Source organism: Furipterus horrens, unplaced genomic scaffold, assembly GCF_987537825.1.
Source record: "Furipterus horrens unplaced genomic scaffold, mFurHor1.1.pri manual_scaffold_5, whole genome shotgun sequence".
Lineage (NCBI taxonomy): Eukaryota > Metazoa > Chordata > Mammalia > Chiroptera > Furipteridae > Furipterus > Furipterus horrens.
The window spans coordinates 108,531,626-108,549,629 of record NW_028327175.1 but is presented as its reverse complement, the minus strand read 5'-3'; the positions used below and the strand labels follow the sequence as shown (position 1 = coordinate 108,549,629).

The window sequence follows — 18,004 nt, the reverse complement described above, 5'->3', positions numbered from 1 at the left end:
GTTGGAGACCTGGTCATTTAATAGAAAAGTGGGGGGAATGTCATGCCATTTATTTATAACTCATATGAACCCCTGCTTTGATGGCAAACTTGCTTGTAATTTTTGTTTAAGCTAAGACTTATTTAATGCCAAACACCCATACGAGAGACTAACAAAACCCTGAAGTGATTCTTTTCGCCTCAGGTTAAGCAAGAACTCATCCTAACTCCATAATAAAAGATGATTATATATAGTCCTGGCTGGAGTGGCACAGTGGTTTAAACACTAGCCTGCAAACCGAAAGGTTGCTGGTTCAATTCCCAGTCAGGGCACATGCCTGGGTTTTGGGCCAGGTCCCTAGTTAGGGGCATATGAGGCAACCGATAATGTATCTCCTGCACGTTGATGTTTCTCTCCTTCCTTCCCACCCCCCCCTAAAAAAAATAAAATTTAAAAATTTTTAAAAGATGAGAAATGTATTCCTGCCAATCCATTAACAACTATGTATAATGCCTGGTTAATAATTTGTTTGCCCTTGTAAAGGAGGACAAGTACTATTTGGTCTCTTGATCATTATTTAAAATCCTGAACAATTGAAGTTTGCAGTCTGGCAGAATCGTTGATGTTTCCTCAACTCTGTTCACATAAAACCACATACTGTGATATAATTATTTTGTTGTTAAGCATCTCTGTAACTTCCTGTTGGGTTGCTACTTTGTTACGATTCAGTGATATGCACTGGACAAAGGCCTTGGACACAGTATGCAAGGAAGACTGTTCATAAATTCCTTACGTGACAGAGCTTATTGGGTCCATCCAACAAGGCTGCTGGTAGATGGTTCCAATACTTGATACAAAAGGAGGATTGTACAGAAAACAGACAGGGACACTCAGTGTGTGATACAGTACAGGTAATTATAAACAGACAAATCCTTCAAAAGGGTAGACGATGACTTTTATTACAAAAGCAATTATTTTTAAACTTGTTACTTGAGTAATTGCAAGAACAGACTAAGGGCTTAATCCTCACACAGGCACCAAGTCAGGCACAGTAGGTAGCTACAAATCATAAGAAAAATGTTTCTTTACCTTGGATTTTCATAATTCCTACGTATTCTGCCATGCTTTGGAATTATTATTTTTAAAGTGAACTTAAAACAAAAACCTAACAACAGAGAGCTAGGCATTAACCCACTATCTAGTGAAAACTAGTCACTAAATCCTGGCCTCAGATCCATTTTCAAGAACAAACAGAAGAAACTAGCTAAGGTTTATCGACTTCTGAGAGCCCAACATGAATCCTTAAAATGCAAACCTTCCAAGCTCAGACCTATTTCACCTAATTCATGTGGATGATCACCTGAGGCATGCAAGAGCTCCAGTGCAAATACTCTTCCCAGGCAGCAGGAAAGGAGGTAGCAGGGTCTTGGGCTGACATCTGAGCACTAAGCTAATATGCCTGGCAGAGGGGAGCCTCAGGAAGCACAAATGTCTTTTCACCTTTGCTGCCCACAGTCCTGAGGTTTCCACGTTAAAATTTAAATGGCACAGTGGCATGTGTGACAAGACAGAAAAGAATTGCCATTCCAAGAGTTGCTTAAGAAATCCTGTTGTTTTCTGCCTGATCAGACAAGGTGCCTATCTGCTTTTCCCTTTTATTGGAGAACATAAAGGTTTTAATCTCCATTCCCACAGTTTCAGGGCTCTTTAAACATTCCTTGGTAAACAACTTGGCTAGCATATTACTGTTTCACGGAAGCATAGGATTAGAGGTATGTGAAAGTATATTTATTGAAGGGAAGACTTAATATGTTCTAGGATATTGAAAATCAACGATATCCTAGAGCCAAAACCATTAGAAGTTGAACCAAATCTGCCCTGTCTGAATTTTGGCAGTAAATTGGTTCAAATGGGATCCACTGAACTACTACAAGTAAAAACACTTCCTGTTCCATTTACTATGAAATCTAATTAACCAACTGGCTGCTACATTTAAATCTAGTCTTTTGAGTTGTGCTATGTAATTACACTTATTTAACAAGTTGCTGCCATGGTAAGATCTCTACAGAAAGAAACAAGATCATGAATGTATTACATGGCATCTGCTAGAATCACTGAGAAATTTGCTGGAGAAAAATAAAAGCTGTATTATTTGGAGACAGAAAATCATCTCCTAAATCCTGTTGATTGCTATCTACCTTACATGTCTGTGAGAGGATTAATGGCACAGTTTATTCTGATAAAATAGACCAACACTGAACATAACAATCAACCTACAATCAGCTATAGTACTGGAACCAGAATTTTCACAAAGGGTGTAAAGGTTGAAAGTTGCCTGATTTTTTAAGAGTTGTAATATAAACTGTTTATTTGTCCCTTGACTACCTTAAATCCCTACCCAAAGCAATGAAGCAGCAGTCCATGAGGAAGTCCATGCCAGTGAAGGAAGGTGTTGAGTGCTGTCATGTGGAATAGTCATCAAGTAGTCATAACTAGTGTTCTTAAAGATTGCCAGGGAACTTAGCTGATTTTTTTTCAGAAGTTCATAGAAGCAGTTTCTGACCATAGGTTCACCTTTTTCTTGGGTTGCAAAACTTTATCTGGTTCAAAGTATGACCCAAAATATCTGTAGCACTTCAGATGACAGGGTGCTGGTAACTGTTCAAGGGCATCATGGTCAAAAGTCCATCCCATATTGAAAAAGCAGTTTTTGTAATTTATGTAACTAGCGGACAAGTATGAATTTATCTTGTTACAATGAACAGCCTGTACTCTTACAATTTACAAAGATTTTACATTCAATTATCACATATTCCAAGACTTTCAGTTCAAACAAAGAAATATACATGGGCTTAATTACTCAAGAACTTTACTGTTTGTTACATAAGTTCACGGCAGCACTTACTCAGTTTAGCTCTTTTGATTTTACATAGATTTTCACTGGGTAAGTCCCTTTTTTGCAAATTAAAAACAAGGAATAGATACACCCCCACACACACACAATAAGAAATAAGGGTTTAGAATGGCAATTACTTAGGTATTTCTATTTCAATGATATCTTTCTTCTCTTAAATTCAGTTCATTAATTTAAACTATAATTAAATAACCTAGCATAAAAATTGTATAACAAACATCATTACTGTAAAAAGATGCAAAGAGAACTGTTACCTTAACATATCTATGCTAAAGATAAATGTTTAGGTCTGTAATAAATATCCTAAATCTGCTGCCAATACCCTATTTTTGCATTGTCAACCATATACACACACTTGCACTTGCAAAAGACAAAATGACAGCATGGGAATCTGTATTGCTTTTTAAAGGCCCAACTTCTCCACACACTGCCAGTTCACATCAGACATGTATTTCCTCATCCAAATAACTATCCATTGTAATTAGTTTAAAATGCAGCAACTTTAAGAATACTTCTCCATAAAACATCAAAGCCCATAAAGCATACAGTGTTTGTTAACAATGAGGTTTCTTTCAAATTATTTGCACAAATGTGCAAGAATCCATAGAAATTTTCTTTCATGATTACATTTATATGTATCATTTTTTAGAGGTAGGCCCTTCACAGTTGATAACCATGTTTTACCTAAGTGTTGGCAACATGCACATAATATTCTGAAAGTGTAAAAGTTTTAGTAGCAAGCATAACTGGTTTTTAAATGTGTTCAACTTAAAAATGGAAACCTCATCTTCAGAATTTCAACGTCTCTTGAGCTTTTAAAAATTCATTAAAATCCAAGCAATTGTTAGTATCTTGTTAACTTGGAAGTACAAAAAGTTATGTACTGATTAAAGCTCCCATATTTCCCAGAAAAATAAAACCCCCGACATTTGCAGACATAATAAATTAAAATTCATGCAACGTAATAGCCATGAGTACAGTTATAGGAGGGCTGCAGGGCTGAAGGACAGTAACTGTTCTGTCCATCAGATACAGCCTAGTCATGAAATAAATGAAATTTCTAGTTAAGAAAACAGGGTTACATTAAGTTTCAGGTTTTGTAACTGGAAATAGTTTGACTAGGCTTTTCTAAGGAAGATCAAAGGGAAGGGACATGTCACTGAATAAATAATTACAAACTATCTTACTTAGGGCTAAATCACAATATAAAAGAAGCTAAGTCTTTGATAAATGGGAACACTCAAAATCAGGGGTCAGAGGGCTTCCAATAAACCAAAAAATTACCTCTTCCACTTCCCATTTATTCTCATTACAAATTTCAAAGTCATGACAGTTATAGCAGAAGTCATCCTTCAATCTAAAAACCACCACAGTGCTGCACTGTGTTTCATCCTAAGCATAGTTTAACAAATTTCAGTTTTATATTTAAGAAAACAATTTCAAATAGTTGAGAAAAACATATACTGTGCTTGATTCTACCTATCACTGTTAACTTTAATCTGTGCAGATTCAGAAGGTTCCTAAGTACGTGTTCATTTAGTTGCTAGATGAGATTTAGCTTTAACCAGCAAAGAACTCAGCCTTTAAAATCAGTGATACAAGTAGTAAACTGACTAATTTGTAGAACTGGCACTTGCAGTTGTTAGTTTTCATACTAGATGCATGCAGTTCTTATAAATTCTAAAGGAGGAGGCATTTCTGCCAGGTCTCAACATGCTTTCTTTATTGTAAATTTCATTAATTGAACATGTTAATGGAATTTTCTGGAGGGGTACAACTATAAAAACTACAGTATGCTTTTATTTTAGAACAACTTACTGTGTTTAAGAAATGTTAAAATATAAATTGGCAGAAAATAACTGATAGACCTAATAGACCTAATAAAGCAGTGTCACAGTTGCATAAAGGTATTTAATTGTATGTATGTGCTACCATCAAAAAGAAGGGATCAAACTAATGCTTTCCTTTAATACAAACTTGAATAGTTTGTATGTAAATGCCTCATTTAAAGTAGTGGATAGGGGAAGAGTTTAGAAAAATCCAAGTAATAAAATGTATTCAATTACTTGGTAAAGTTAAAAAGCTAATGCAGCAATGTTATATCTAGATAAAAAACATTATTCAAAAGCAATTCAAATACCGAAAGGGTTTCAAATTGAATATTTTATTAACATGGTAGTTGTCTTTGTAACATGTGCACACACACTCGCACACTCAGAATGATCTGCCTGGGGGGAGGGGGGGGTGGCTATGTATGCCTAAGGGGAAAATTGAAAATTAAAAAATTTCTGTAGGTTTTCATTATTGTAGGCAATTATGTCCACATCACTTACAAAGCTATTGCCAAATCTGTCCAAGGAAGCAGTTTGAGACGGGAAGAAAAAAATCTTGGGAAAAATTCAACAGTGGCATAGCAGAGCTCTCAATATGAGAAGGCTGACATAATGTGGACTTTTGCTTTGAATTTTGTCTCTGCAAAATATGGGGAGAGGTTTGTCAATGGGAATGGGCAGAAAATAAGAGAAGGCGGTGTGAAGTAGGCTTTTGCAGTCAATTTTCCTCACAGTATTGTGCAGGGTCATCAAGAAAATGCTTAGTCTTTCTCTGGAACCAGTTTCAGAACTTTTCCAATTGCAATGGTCTTACCTAAAAATGAAATAAAACAAAAAACCTTCAGTAGTTAGTAGCAAGGCCATGTAAGGCATTAAAGCTTATTATTTTTAATTATAAAAATATTTACCATGTAAATTACTAATTAACTGGCTTTACCACCGAAGACATGATTTCTGATTAGGACGTCCTAAAAATTGGGTCTTTTTAGGGGGGAATGAAAAGAAGACCTAATTTCCTGTATCAAAAACCTTTCTTTGGATAAGCAAAATGTGGAATATCAGTACAATGGAATACTATTTTGCAACAAAAAGGAATGTATTGTATGTATAGTTGAATAAGCAAATAGAAAACAATGATGTGATTGCCTAAGTCTGGGAGTAGGAGGAGGTGACTGTAAATATGTATAAGAGCTTCTTTTTAGGTATTCTAAATGTTCTAAAGTTAGAATGTGATGGCTATACAACTCTGTAAACATACTAAAATTCATTGATTTTTACACTTAAAACAGGTCCATTTCATACTATGTGAATTATCTCAATAAAAGGGCTCTCCATCTTGTAAAGAAAAAAACCTAAAAACTAAACTACCTTTTAGGAAGAAGTAATTCCTGGGGTTAAAAATTCACGCTACATTAATTTCCTCTCTCATTTTATTTATCTATTCACTATCACCAAGCAGATATTTTAAATAAAAAAAATTTAAAGGACTTTAAAAATAAAACAAATACCATGTATTTCTCTGAACTAAGCTGAGGGAACCACATTCATCATTATGTACCGAGTGTTCAGTACAGTTTTTGATGTGCTTGCTGTAGCTATACAGTCAATTTTTTTGCTGAATGGAATTAGAACATGCAAATTGACTTTTATATTTCAGCTGAACCAAAGCTTTACATAAATTTTCTAATCGTAAAATAGTTATCTTAAACATTTCTCTATGGATTGTTAAAACTTAATAAAATTTTGTTTTCATGACACCAAAGAATTTCATGGATACAAGATAAGAAAATTACAGCTGTTCAGATTTACGCAGAGGTAGGCAGAAATAGACACAAACACAAAAGAACATGAATATTAGACTATCAATCTATGGATCCCTTTTACTCCCACCCCCGCATCAGTGTAGTGAAATTATCATATTTGATTTTAAAATGATATCTTCTGACCACAAAAATTGTAAGATGTGTATACCTCAGGCTCACCTGGCAAAATCTTGAAAGGGCAAGGTGGGCTTTAATCACACATATTACAAAGGATCTCATCACAGATATGTCTCGTTTAGTAAATAAATGACTGAAAACCCAATATATGCAAAATATAAAAATTCTTCCTCTAGAACATTACTACCAAAATACATGGTGAATTTTACCTGCTGTTGAATTAATTTAACTCATAAAACATACATTATGAATATATATTATAGAAGATGCATCCAAATTCTCTCTGAAGTAGTTGTAATGTCCACTGTAGTCATTGAAGATTACCAAAGCTAAACATACTAGACATACCACTAGGCGTCAATTTAAAGGCTTACCTTCATCTCTCAAGGTAAATCGACCCATCTGAGGGAAGTCTTTAAAGGTCTCAAGGCAGATGGTTCCTGCTGTCCTTAAGCGAGCAATGCATACTTGATCTTGTTTCACAAAACGGGGCCGAGTCTTACTTTTTTCTCCTGATTTTTTGTCTACCAAGCAAATTAAGGCCTAGCCAAGATAAAAGGATGAGAGGACATCAGAATAATGCCAAATAAAAGAATCTTTAAATTAAGAATAGGATTTCAAATAAGAGTACATCACTATTGATAGAAATTATCACAATGAAATGATCTTAAAACACATAAAAACCCCAATTATCTTAAAACTCACTGTTATTTCAACTTCCTCAATACAGGTATGAATATGCAGCACCGCATTATAACCTGGGCAGATGATGGATTTGTGCTCTATAATCACTATCTGTCAAAACAAAAAGAAAATTCACATCTTTATCCCTAGGGCAAAAAAGAACAGAGTGTGCTGAAGTGCTATACAGTATCACAAGAATGTGTAACTCACCGTCCAAGTTTATATGTGTTAGAAGTGATAGGTCAGGTCACTTGACCTCAAAGAATGAACTCTGGTATCCTTACCCTACTGATGATCTTGGCAAGTGCCCAAACTTTAAACAGCAGGCAGACTCTTCCCTCTAGAAGGCCTTTCCCTTCCACTTCCCCCAAGGAATCACTACCTGCTCATATGCTACTGTGTTTTTTCTCCTTAGATGTGAACTTATTATCCATTTCTCAATATCTAAGATAAACTAAAAGTAAACCTTGTAGCTGGCATCAAAAGTTAATTTGATTCGTTGCCATACATTGTAACAGAACTGAACAATTCTGTGAGATGCACCAATCATTTACTGTCATTCTCCTGGGGAGGTCAGGGTGCTAATAACATCAGGAAATGTGCATGTTTCCTGTCTGGAAAGTTATTTGCCCTGAAGGAGAAGACAAATCAGGACTTCCAAGGCAACTTGCTCTACTTAAAGTGAAAGACACCAAGTAATAATATATATAATTTTTTTTTAAATGAGGAACTTGGAATACTACCTACCCAGTAAGAACTTATATCATCTTGAAGACCTTGTGTTGTGAGTACCTTATGGCTGTTGTGACAGATGATTTATTCTATTTCAGTGCCCCTTCTACACACAACAGCATGTCATCAATAATCAGAACAAAGGACATTTAAATTCTAATTTCATTTAACAGCAAAGATCACTACTACAGCTATAGTAGCTGATTTACCTGGGCATCAAATGTGCGTCCAGAATGACAAAGATTATTAGGATCACAAAGTATAAATCCTGGAAGAATCTCCTCCTCTTCAATTCCTTTCAGTCTGATTTTGAGGTTTTCACCTGGGGCTACAGAATCAGTTTCTACATCATCAGAAAGGATTCCAAGAACTTCCACGTTGTGCTTAAAAAGAAACCAAGATTGAATGTTTTCTGATATTCACTCACCGCATTACAGATCATAAAATGACCTGTCTGCTGAATGATTGCAAGTCACATTTCTCTGTGCTTGTTGATTAGGCAAAATACATTTGTATGACATGAACTTAATGAAAATCATCCTGAAGTATAGCTGCCAATCAAAATGTTGTCTTTTTAATAGCACATCCTAGTAATTTCCAGAAAGAACACAGTATAATCTAGCATTTGCCTTTTTTACTTTTTCAAAATTAAGTTAAATTTAACATGGATTTTAATTTTATGGATATAATTTTTATTATGGAATGCCAGGATTTAGTAGACATAGCTCCCATTACTTATCAACCCCCAAATACCTGAAGAGGTGACATCTTAAAAAATTGTTTGAACAATTATGCTTAAAATACATACTGACTATTTAGAGAATACTTAGATGGTTGCCAAATGGAAGGGGGATTTAAAAAATTAAGTTTCTTTTCATGGAAATCCCTAAATATTTTTAAAGTTCTGGCTCCTTTCTAGTATTTTCAAGAGGAAAGCTAAATGGGAAGAGCATTAGTAATTCTTACCTTGTTTGGCATCATTACAAGCTGCTGGCCTTTACAAATAGATCCTGATTCCAGCTTCCCCAGAACCACAGTGCCCATATCCTGGTGAAATTTGAAATAAAAAAATTAAGTTTCAGATTTTTATTACCACTCTACAACAGTTCAACAACCCAAAGTGAATTCTCTCAGGTCTTACACATTAAAAAAAAAAAAAATTAGATCAACTGATAGAATGTTATTTGTTCAAATTCAGGTTCTCACAATCTCTGAGCCTGTTCCCTCATCTGTAAAATCGGAAAAGCAATACTTGTTCAAGAAATTAAGCATGGAGCTGTTTAAGGAATAAAGTATTGGGGGGGGACGTATCACATTGATATTGCACTTAAAAATAACGATGCTTCATCCTGGCTGGTGTGGATCAGTGGACTGAGTGCCAGTCTGCAAACCTAAAGGTCGTCTGTTCTATTCCCAGTCAGGGCACATGCCTGAGTTGTGGGCCAGGTCCCCAGTTGGCGGCGTGAGAGAGGCAACCACACATTGACATTTCTCTTCCTCTCTGTCTCCCTCCCTGCCCCTCTCTCTAAAAATAAATAAAAATCTTTTTAAAAAATAATGCCTTTTTTTAAAAAAAGACAACATCCAGTTAGTGAGACTGTTATAAAACTAGTACTGATGTACTTATTGCTGGTGGCAAAATAACTGGCACAGTATTTTGGAAGGCTATTTGTCAATATGCATAAACTTTAATGTGCAAATCCTTTGAGACTAACAGTTTCACTTGTATGAGTCTCTCTTAAAAATTATCATTGTCTCATTGGAAAACAATTGAAATAATTTAAGGTGGTTGAATAAATTATAGTCTGTCTATACCAGGAAATAATATGCAGCCATTATGAGGCATCTGTATTATGTTGTTATTAAAATTGTTTCATAATTTAAAACAAAGCACGAAACAATTATTTCATGTCCCATAAAACACAATTTCTTGAACATTTTGTGTACCTTGTATTTATCCACAATCGGCAGCCTGATTGGTCCATCAACTGATCTATTGAAATTTGGCAAATTATCCAGATATGGAATAAATGGTAATCCACTGAGAACATAAAAATACTCATTAGAGTATCAACATAAATATCAAAATTTTAAGTTACATGACTGTAATTTTATACAAAAAACGTGGTTATAACAATTTTTCTTGCTACCCATGTACTACTCATCTCATTCACCCAATTTATTATCCACTTAATCTCGTTTATTTCTCAGAAAATTAAATATGTAACAAAATAGTTTAATATGAAAAACCTTCCCCATTAACATTTAAGATTTAAAAAATATTTTATAGCAAATAGCCCACATGTTGTATTAAAATGACTACATTCTTTTACTTAGTTTTTATGGACTTTTCCAGCTCTGCAATCAGGATTCTATAAAATAATTTTCCCTTTAAAACTACAGTTTATAAGGGAAGTAAAATACTGTCAAGATGGCAATGCTCCCCAAACTGATCTACAGATTCAATACAATCCCTGTTAAAATCCCAGCTGCTTTTTTTTTTTTTCCAGAAATTGTCAAGCTGATTCTGATGTTCATATGGAAATTTAAGGAACCCAGAATAACAGAGCAATCTGGGGGGAGAAATAAAGAGTTCAAAAACTCACTCTTCCCAATTTAAAAACTTTACAAACCTAGCATCATCACAATTCACCTTACAAAAAAGAAGAAAAATACTTAGCCCTGGCTGGTGTGGCTTAGTGGATTGAATGTCAGCCTGTGAACCAAAGGGTCACTAGTTCGATTCCCAGTCAGGGCACATGCCTGGGTTGCAGGCCAGGTGCCCAGTTGAGGACGTGCGAGAGGCAACCACACATTGATGTCTCCCAACTCTTTCTCCCTCCCTTCCCCTCTCTCTAAAAGAAATAAGTAAAAAAAGGTTACTTACATGTACCAAGGACAGAAATCTGACTGCTCTTTAAGATTTGCTCCAGTCAGTCCTGAGCAGGGCATAAAATGAATGTCCTTTTTGGGATTGAAACCAACTTTTTTCAAAAATGGCACTAGTTTCTCTTTACATTCTTCATATCTATAATATTTATAAATAGCTCAGTTATATAAAGCAATTGAATTCTAGTTTCATTTTTTTAAAATGATGTTTAGAAAATCCACAGGGGAAATAAAAATCATAAAATAACAAAACCATCCTTTATATAAAACCAGTTAAGATATTGAAGCTTACCTCTCATTGCTCCAGTTCACTGTTGGATCATCCATCTTATTAATAAGAACAATTAAGTGTTTTACACCTGCTGTCTTTGCCAACATTGCATGTTCTCTTGTCTGTCCTCCTTTTTCAAATCCAGTTTCAAACTCACCTTTCCTGGCAGAGATTACCTATTCCAAGAAATCAAATAGTTTATTCTTACATATTCGGGTATACTCTTCTAGCAGTAAAATACCTTTCCTTTTGGTTTTATCAGAATATTTTTGCAAGAATATAGAAGACAATGAGTCATAATATACATGCTTTTGAATATCCCAATGTTGAAGTGGTTTAAGATTAAGTATTGAATAAATGTTTCTTCCAATCCCACAATTTTCCAAAATCTAGTATGCCTGTATATTTTACAATTCAAACATGTATGTGATTTGCCCTGGTCTCTGTGGCTCAGTTGGTTGGAGTGTCGTCCAAAAGATGGAAAGGTCGTGGGTTCAATCCTTGGTCAGGTCGCATACATGAAGGCAACTGATGTTTCTCACATCAATGTTTCTTTCCCCACTCCCTCCTCCCCGCCCCCTCTCTCTCTGAAAGGCAATGAAAAAAAGACTTTCCTTAGGTGAGGATTAAAAAAAAAACGTGATTTAGTTTTAGTACATTGACCAAAAAAAGTTTGCAAAGTGACAAAGGCCTTAAGAAAACAATTTTTTGTAAGGATTTTTATTTATTTTTTTAGAGAGAGGGGAAGGGAGGGAGAAAAAGAGGGAGAGAAACATTAACTGGCTGCCTCTCGCACATTCCCCAACTGGGGACTGGGCCTGCAACCCAGGCTCCTGCCCTGACTGGGAATCCAACCCGCCTTTCCATTTCCAGGACAACACCCAACCAACTGAGCCACACAGGTCAGGACCAAATCATTTATTTTCATACCCAGTACGTAATGGTGGGCTTAGCATTTAGTGGACACTGTAAGTTCCGACACAGTAATAGATAACAGCAATGGTAGACGAAAATTGAAATATATTTTCATAAGTAAGCCAAATTATAACGATTTCTTGAGATCAGCGAGACAAGTGAAAATTGTGACCATGTATATTATAGTTCACCACAACATAAATCCCAGCTTTCAGAAAATAAATTAAAGACTTGCAGGGACGCACTCGCCCCAACACCCAGCCAGTGCAGCGGAGCGTTCCCGGCCCGCCCACACGCCAGAGCGGGTGATCACTGTCTGCCCGGCACAGCCGCCCGCGCGCAGCGGAGCGTTCTGACCCGCCCACACGCTGGGGCAGGGAATTGCTGACGGCCCCGCGCAGGCAAGGCCTGTTGGTGGAGCGTTCCTGGCCCACCCACGCGCCGGATGGACTGCAGCTGGCTTGCGTGCACAAAAGTCAGCGTGGCGCACTGTCCCTGCCCGCCCACCGGAACAGGGAATAGTTACCTACCGGAGCGCACGCCAGCCAGCACAAGGGCACACCCTCGCCTGCCAGTGTGGGAGAACTCCCGGCACCCGCCCCCCCCCCAATGGCCGCCAGCAGCCCTTGGCCCGCCTGCCGACTTGCAATAAAAAAATTGCACTTCCCCTGCTCAACCTGGGCTGCAGCTGAAAGAAGGTGACATGAACTAGAGGAGCTTTGGAAAACTTTGGACGCTGGTTCTGGAGAAAAAACTGGAGGAGCAGCAGACCAGATCCCAGGGCAGACTCAATCTCAGTGCTATGGGAGAAATCTCATAAGCAGACTACTCCCCTCCAAGAGGCATCAGACAGAGACAGCTCAACAACTGTCAGAAATGGGCAAAGTGACTCAGTCAGCTAATTTAAAGGAAGGACCCACCAAAGAGCAACACAACAAACAAAACCAAAATACTACTAGAGTGTCCAAATAAAAGGCATAAGGGCATGCCAAGAGCACCAAGTTAAGGAGATCAAGGAGTCTGCACCACTGAGTAACACATATTCCTACCCCTGAAGGTCACACCACAAAGGCAAAAAGTAAAAAATCAATCTAAGAAGCAGAAATAAAACCAGCACCCAAAATGGGAAGGCGGAATAACACCCCACCAAACAGAAACAACACCCCACCAAAAGAAAAGGAGGAATTCCCAGAAGGAGGGATAGATGAAATAGCAGCAAGCAAAATATCAGACATGGAATTCAAAACAATAGTATGAGGAAGCTCAATGAACTCAAAAAAACCAAGAAAACTACAACAAATTCCAGGGGAACTATGAAGAACTCCAGGGAAGCTACAAGGAACTTACTGAGAACTACACCAGCATAAAAAAGGACATAGAAACTAACGATAAGAACCAGGAAAAAATGAAGAATACAATTTCTGAACTGAAGAACACAGTAGAACCAATCAAAAGCAGGCTAAACGAAGCAGAGGATCAGATCAGTGAGTTAGAGGACAACATAGAAAAAAATTCCCAGACAATGTAACAAAATTAAAGAAGACTGAAAAAGAATGAAGAGGGTTTAAGACAACTGCAGGACAACATGAAACGAAACAATATCCATATCACAGGGATAAAAGGAGAAGGAGAGGAGGAGCATTGGATAGAAAATCTGTTTGAAAAAGTAATGACAGAAAAAATTTCCTGACTTAGTGAGAGAAAAAGTCATGCAAGTCCAAGAAGCACAGAGGGTCCCAATGAAGATGAACCCAAAAAGGTCCACTACAAGGCACATCATAATTAAAATGGCAACATTCAAAGACAGAATCCTAAAGGCAGCAAGAGGAAAACAGCAAATAACATACAACGGAGCTCTGATAAAACTATCAACTGATTCCTCAACAAAAACACTACAAGCAAGAAGGGAATGGCAAAAAATATTTCAAGCAATGAAAAACAAAGGCCTACAAAACCAAGACTACCCAGCAAGGCTCTCATTCAAAATGGAAGGTGAAATAAGGAGTTTCCTGTTAAAGGAAGACTAAAAGAATACATCTCCACCAAACCACCATTGCAAGAGATGCTAAAGGGAATGCTTTAAGAAAAAGAAAAGAGAGAGAGAGGGACACAGGTACAAAAGGAAATGAATAAATACCTGTCAATAATAACCATAAATGTAAATGTAGATTAACTACACCAATCAAAAGACACAGGGTAGTGGAATGGATATGAAAACATGACCCACATATATGCTGTCTACAAGAGACACACCTCAAAACAAAAGATTTACACAGACTGAAAGTGAAGGGATGGAAAAAAGTATTCCAAGCAAATGGACATGAAAAAAAAGCTGGGGTAGCAATACTTATATTAGACAAAACAGATTTCACAGCGAAGGCCATAGAAAGAGACCAAGAAGGACATTTCATAACACTTAAGGGAACAATCCATCAAGAATATATAACCCTTGTAAACATATATGCACCCAACATAAGAGCATCCAAATATATAAGGAAAATCTTGGAAGACTACAAGAAGGATATCAACAGCAACACACTCATAGAAGGGGACTTCAACACCCCATTGTCAACAATGGACAGATCTATGAAGCAAAGAAACACGGAAGATATTGGCACTGAACAACATTCTAGATCAAATGGACTTAGCTGATATACAGTAGTCCCTCTATTATCATGGTTCACTTATTGCGGTCTCACTGTATCGTATCGTGGGATTTTTTAAAATATTGTATTTAATTATTTATCGCGAATTTTTTGCTGTATCATGGGATTTTGCAATACTGTATACGTATGTTGTTAAAGTTATGTAGGTTTAAGAGTGTAGAATATGTTTAAGAACACAAGTAGTGTAAAGTGTGGAAAAGGTTAATAAGGGAATGAGAAAGGTTTATAAGTATGTGGAAAGGGTTTATAAAACCTTAAAATATATATAAATACTAAAATAAATGTAAGGTTCCTACTTCGCAGATTTTCACCTATCGTGGGGGCGGGGGTCTAGAACGTAATACCCTCAGTAAGTGAGGGAATACTGTATATAGATAGAACTTTCACCCCAAAGAAGCAAAATATACATTCTTTTCAAGTGCACATGGGACATTTTCAAAGATAGACCACATAGTAGGACACACAACAAGCCTCAACAAATTCAAGAAAATTTAAATTATATCAAGCATCTACTCAGATCACAATGCCTCGAAACTAGAAATCAACCTCAAGGAAAAAACTCAAAGACATTCAAACTCATGGAGAATGAATAACATGCTATTAGCTATTAAATAATAAATGTGTTAATGATATCAAGGAAGAAATCAAGAAGTTTCTGGAAACAAATGATGAGCACACAAGAGCCCAAAACCTGTGGGATACAGCAAAAGCAGTACTGAGAGGAAAGTTCATAGCAACAGGGGCCTACCTAAAAAGGAAGGAAGACTATCAAATAAAAAATCGAACCTTACAGCTACAAGAACTAGAAGAACAATAAACAAAGCCCATAGCAAGTAGAAGGAAGGAAATCATCAAGATCAGAGCAGAATTAAATGACATAAAGACTAAACAATTCAAAAGGTCAACAAAAGTAGGAGCTGGTTCTTTGAAAAGATAAACAAAATCAACAAGCCTTTAGGCAGGCTCATCAAGAAAAAACGAGAGAGGACTCAAAAGAAATTAGAAACGAAAGAGGAGAAATCACAACCAATATCACAGAAATACTAAAGATTGTAAGACATTACTACAAACAACTGTATGGCAAGAAACTTGACAGCCTAGATGAAATGGACAAATTTCTAGCAATATATAGTCTTCCAAAACTCAATCAAGAAGCAGCAGAAAGCCTGAACAGACTGATAACAAAGTGAAATTGAACTAGTAATCAAAAAACTCCCGAGCACACAAAAGCCCTGGACTCGATGGCTTCACAGGTGGATTTTACAAAACATTTAGGAAAGAACTAATGCCTACCCTTCTCAAATTATTCCAAAAAATCCAAGAAGTGGGAAGACTCCCAAACTCTTTATATGAAGCCAGTATTACCCTAATTCCAAAACAAGATCAAGACACAACAAAGAAAGAAAAGTACAAGCCAATATCGCTGATGAACTTGTATGGTAAAATCCTCAATAAAATATTGGCAAACTGGATAAAGCAACACATTAAAAAGATCATACACCACAATCAAGTGGGATTCATCCCAGGGAGGCAAGAATGGTTTAATACTCGCAAACCAATAAGTGTAATACACCACATAAACAAAATGAAAGACAAAACTCACATGATCATATCAATAATGCTGAAAAAATATCTGATAAAGTAAAACACCCATTTATGATAAAAACACTCAGCAAAATGGGAATGGAAGGAGCATACCTCAACATAATAAAGGCCATATACGAGAAACCTAAAGCCAACATCATACTCAATGGACCAGAATAGAGTCCAGAAATAAATCCCGATCTATATGATCAACTAATATTCAACAAAGGGGGAATGAACATAAAATGGAGTGAGAAGAGCCTCTTCAACAAATGGTGCTGGGACAACTGGACAGGGATGTGCAAAAAAATGAAACTAGACCACCAACTTACACCATACACCAGAATAAACTCAAGATGGATCAAAGACTTAAATGTAAGCCGTGACACCATAAAAGTCCTAGAGGAAAACATAGGCAGGGAAATTTCAGATATCCCACGTAACAATATTTTCACGGACACATCTCCTAAGGCAAGAGAAATAAAGGAAAAAATAAACAAATGGGACTACATCAAACTAAAGAGTTTCTGCTCAGCAAGAGAAAATACTAACAAGATGAAAAGGGAACCAGCCATATGGGAAAACATTTCTGCCAACGATACCTCAGACAAGGGATTGATCTCCAAAATATATGAAGAATGTACACGTCTCAACACCAAGAAGACAGACAGCCCAATTAAAAAATGAATGGGCAAAGGACCTGAACAAACACTTCTCCAAGGAGGACAAACAGAGGGTCCATAGGGATATGAAAGAATGCTCAACATCACTAGCCATCAGAGATGCAAATAAAAACCACAATGAGATACCATTTTACACTGGTCAAAATGGCCATCATCAACAAATCAATAAACAACAGGTGCTGGCAAGGATGTGGAGAAATGGGAACCCTAGTGCACTGCTGGTGGGAATGCAGACAGGTGCAGCCACAGAGGAAAACTATGGAATTTCCTCAGAAAACTAAAATTGGAACTGCCTTTTGAACCAGTGATTCCACTGCTAAGATTATACCCGAAGAATCCTGAAACACCAATTCAAAAGAACCTATGCACCCCTATGTTCATAGCAGCACTGTTTATAATAGCCAAGTGCTAGAAATAGCTGAAGTGCCCATCTGTAGAGGAGTGGACTAAAAATCTGTGGTACATTTACACAATGGAATACTATGCGGCTAAAGAAAGAAGGAACTCCTGCCATTTGCAACAACATGGATGGAACTAGAGAATTATGCTTAGCAAAATAAGCCCAGGCAACAAAAAAAATACCGTATGATATCACCTGATACAGGAGAATAATGAACACAAACAAATGAACAAAACTGAACAAGGAACAGAGTAACAGTTATGAGGGGGGTGGGGGGAGAGGGAGAGAAGAGGGTAAGTAGGGGAAGGGTTTAGTAAAGGACTAGTATAAAGAAGCCAAGGACATCAACAACCGGGTGGGGACTGACTGGGAGAAGGGCTGGGCTGGGTCGGGTGAGCAATGAGGGAAAAAGTGGGACAACTGTAATAGAAAAACAATTAAAATAAAATAAAATAAAAAACAAATTCAAATATTTAAAATTTTAACTGGGGCTGCTAACAGATACAAAGGTGAAC

General features: G+C 36.8%; 1 protein-coding gene across 2 annotated transcripts in view; it reads right to left on the bottom strand.

Moving 5' to 3' along the window:
• Positions 1-912: 912 nt before the first annotated feature.
• GSPT1 (G1 to S phase transition 1) overlaps positions 913-18,004 on the bottom strand; it is a 35,841-nt gene continuing 18,749 nt past the window's right edge. For both annotated transcript variants that reach the window (XM_090276998.1, XM_090276999.1), the window contains exons 8-15: positions 11,263-11,417; positions 10,969-11,109; positions 10,029-10,122; positions 9,048-9,128; positions 8,291-8,464; positions 7,371-7,460; positions 7,040-7,208; positions 913-5,539 (exon numbers count right to left, since the gene is read on the bottom strand). In XM_090276998.1, coding sequence (XP_090133124.1) covers positions 5,487-5,539; positions 7,040-7,208; positions 7,371-7,460; positions 8,291-8,464; positions 9,048-9,128; positions 10,029-10,122; positions 10,969-11,109; positions 11,263-11,417 — 957 coding nt within the window. In that variant the 3' untranslated portion in view covers positions 913-5,486. The remainder of the gene's footprint in view (positions 5,540-7,039; positions 7,209-7,370; positions 7,461-8,290; positions 8,465-9,047; positions 9,129-10,028; positions 10,123-10,968; positions 11,110-11,262; positions 11,418-18,004) is intronic.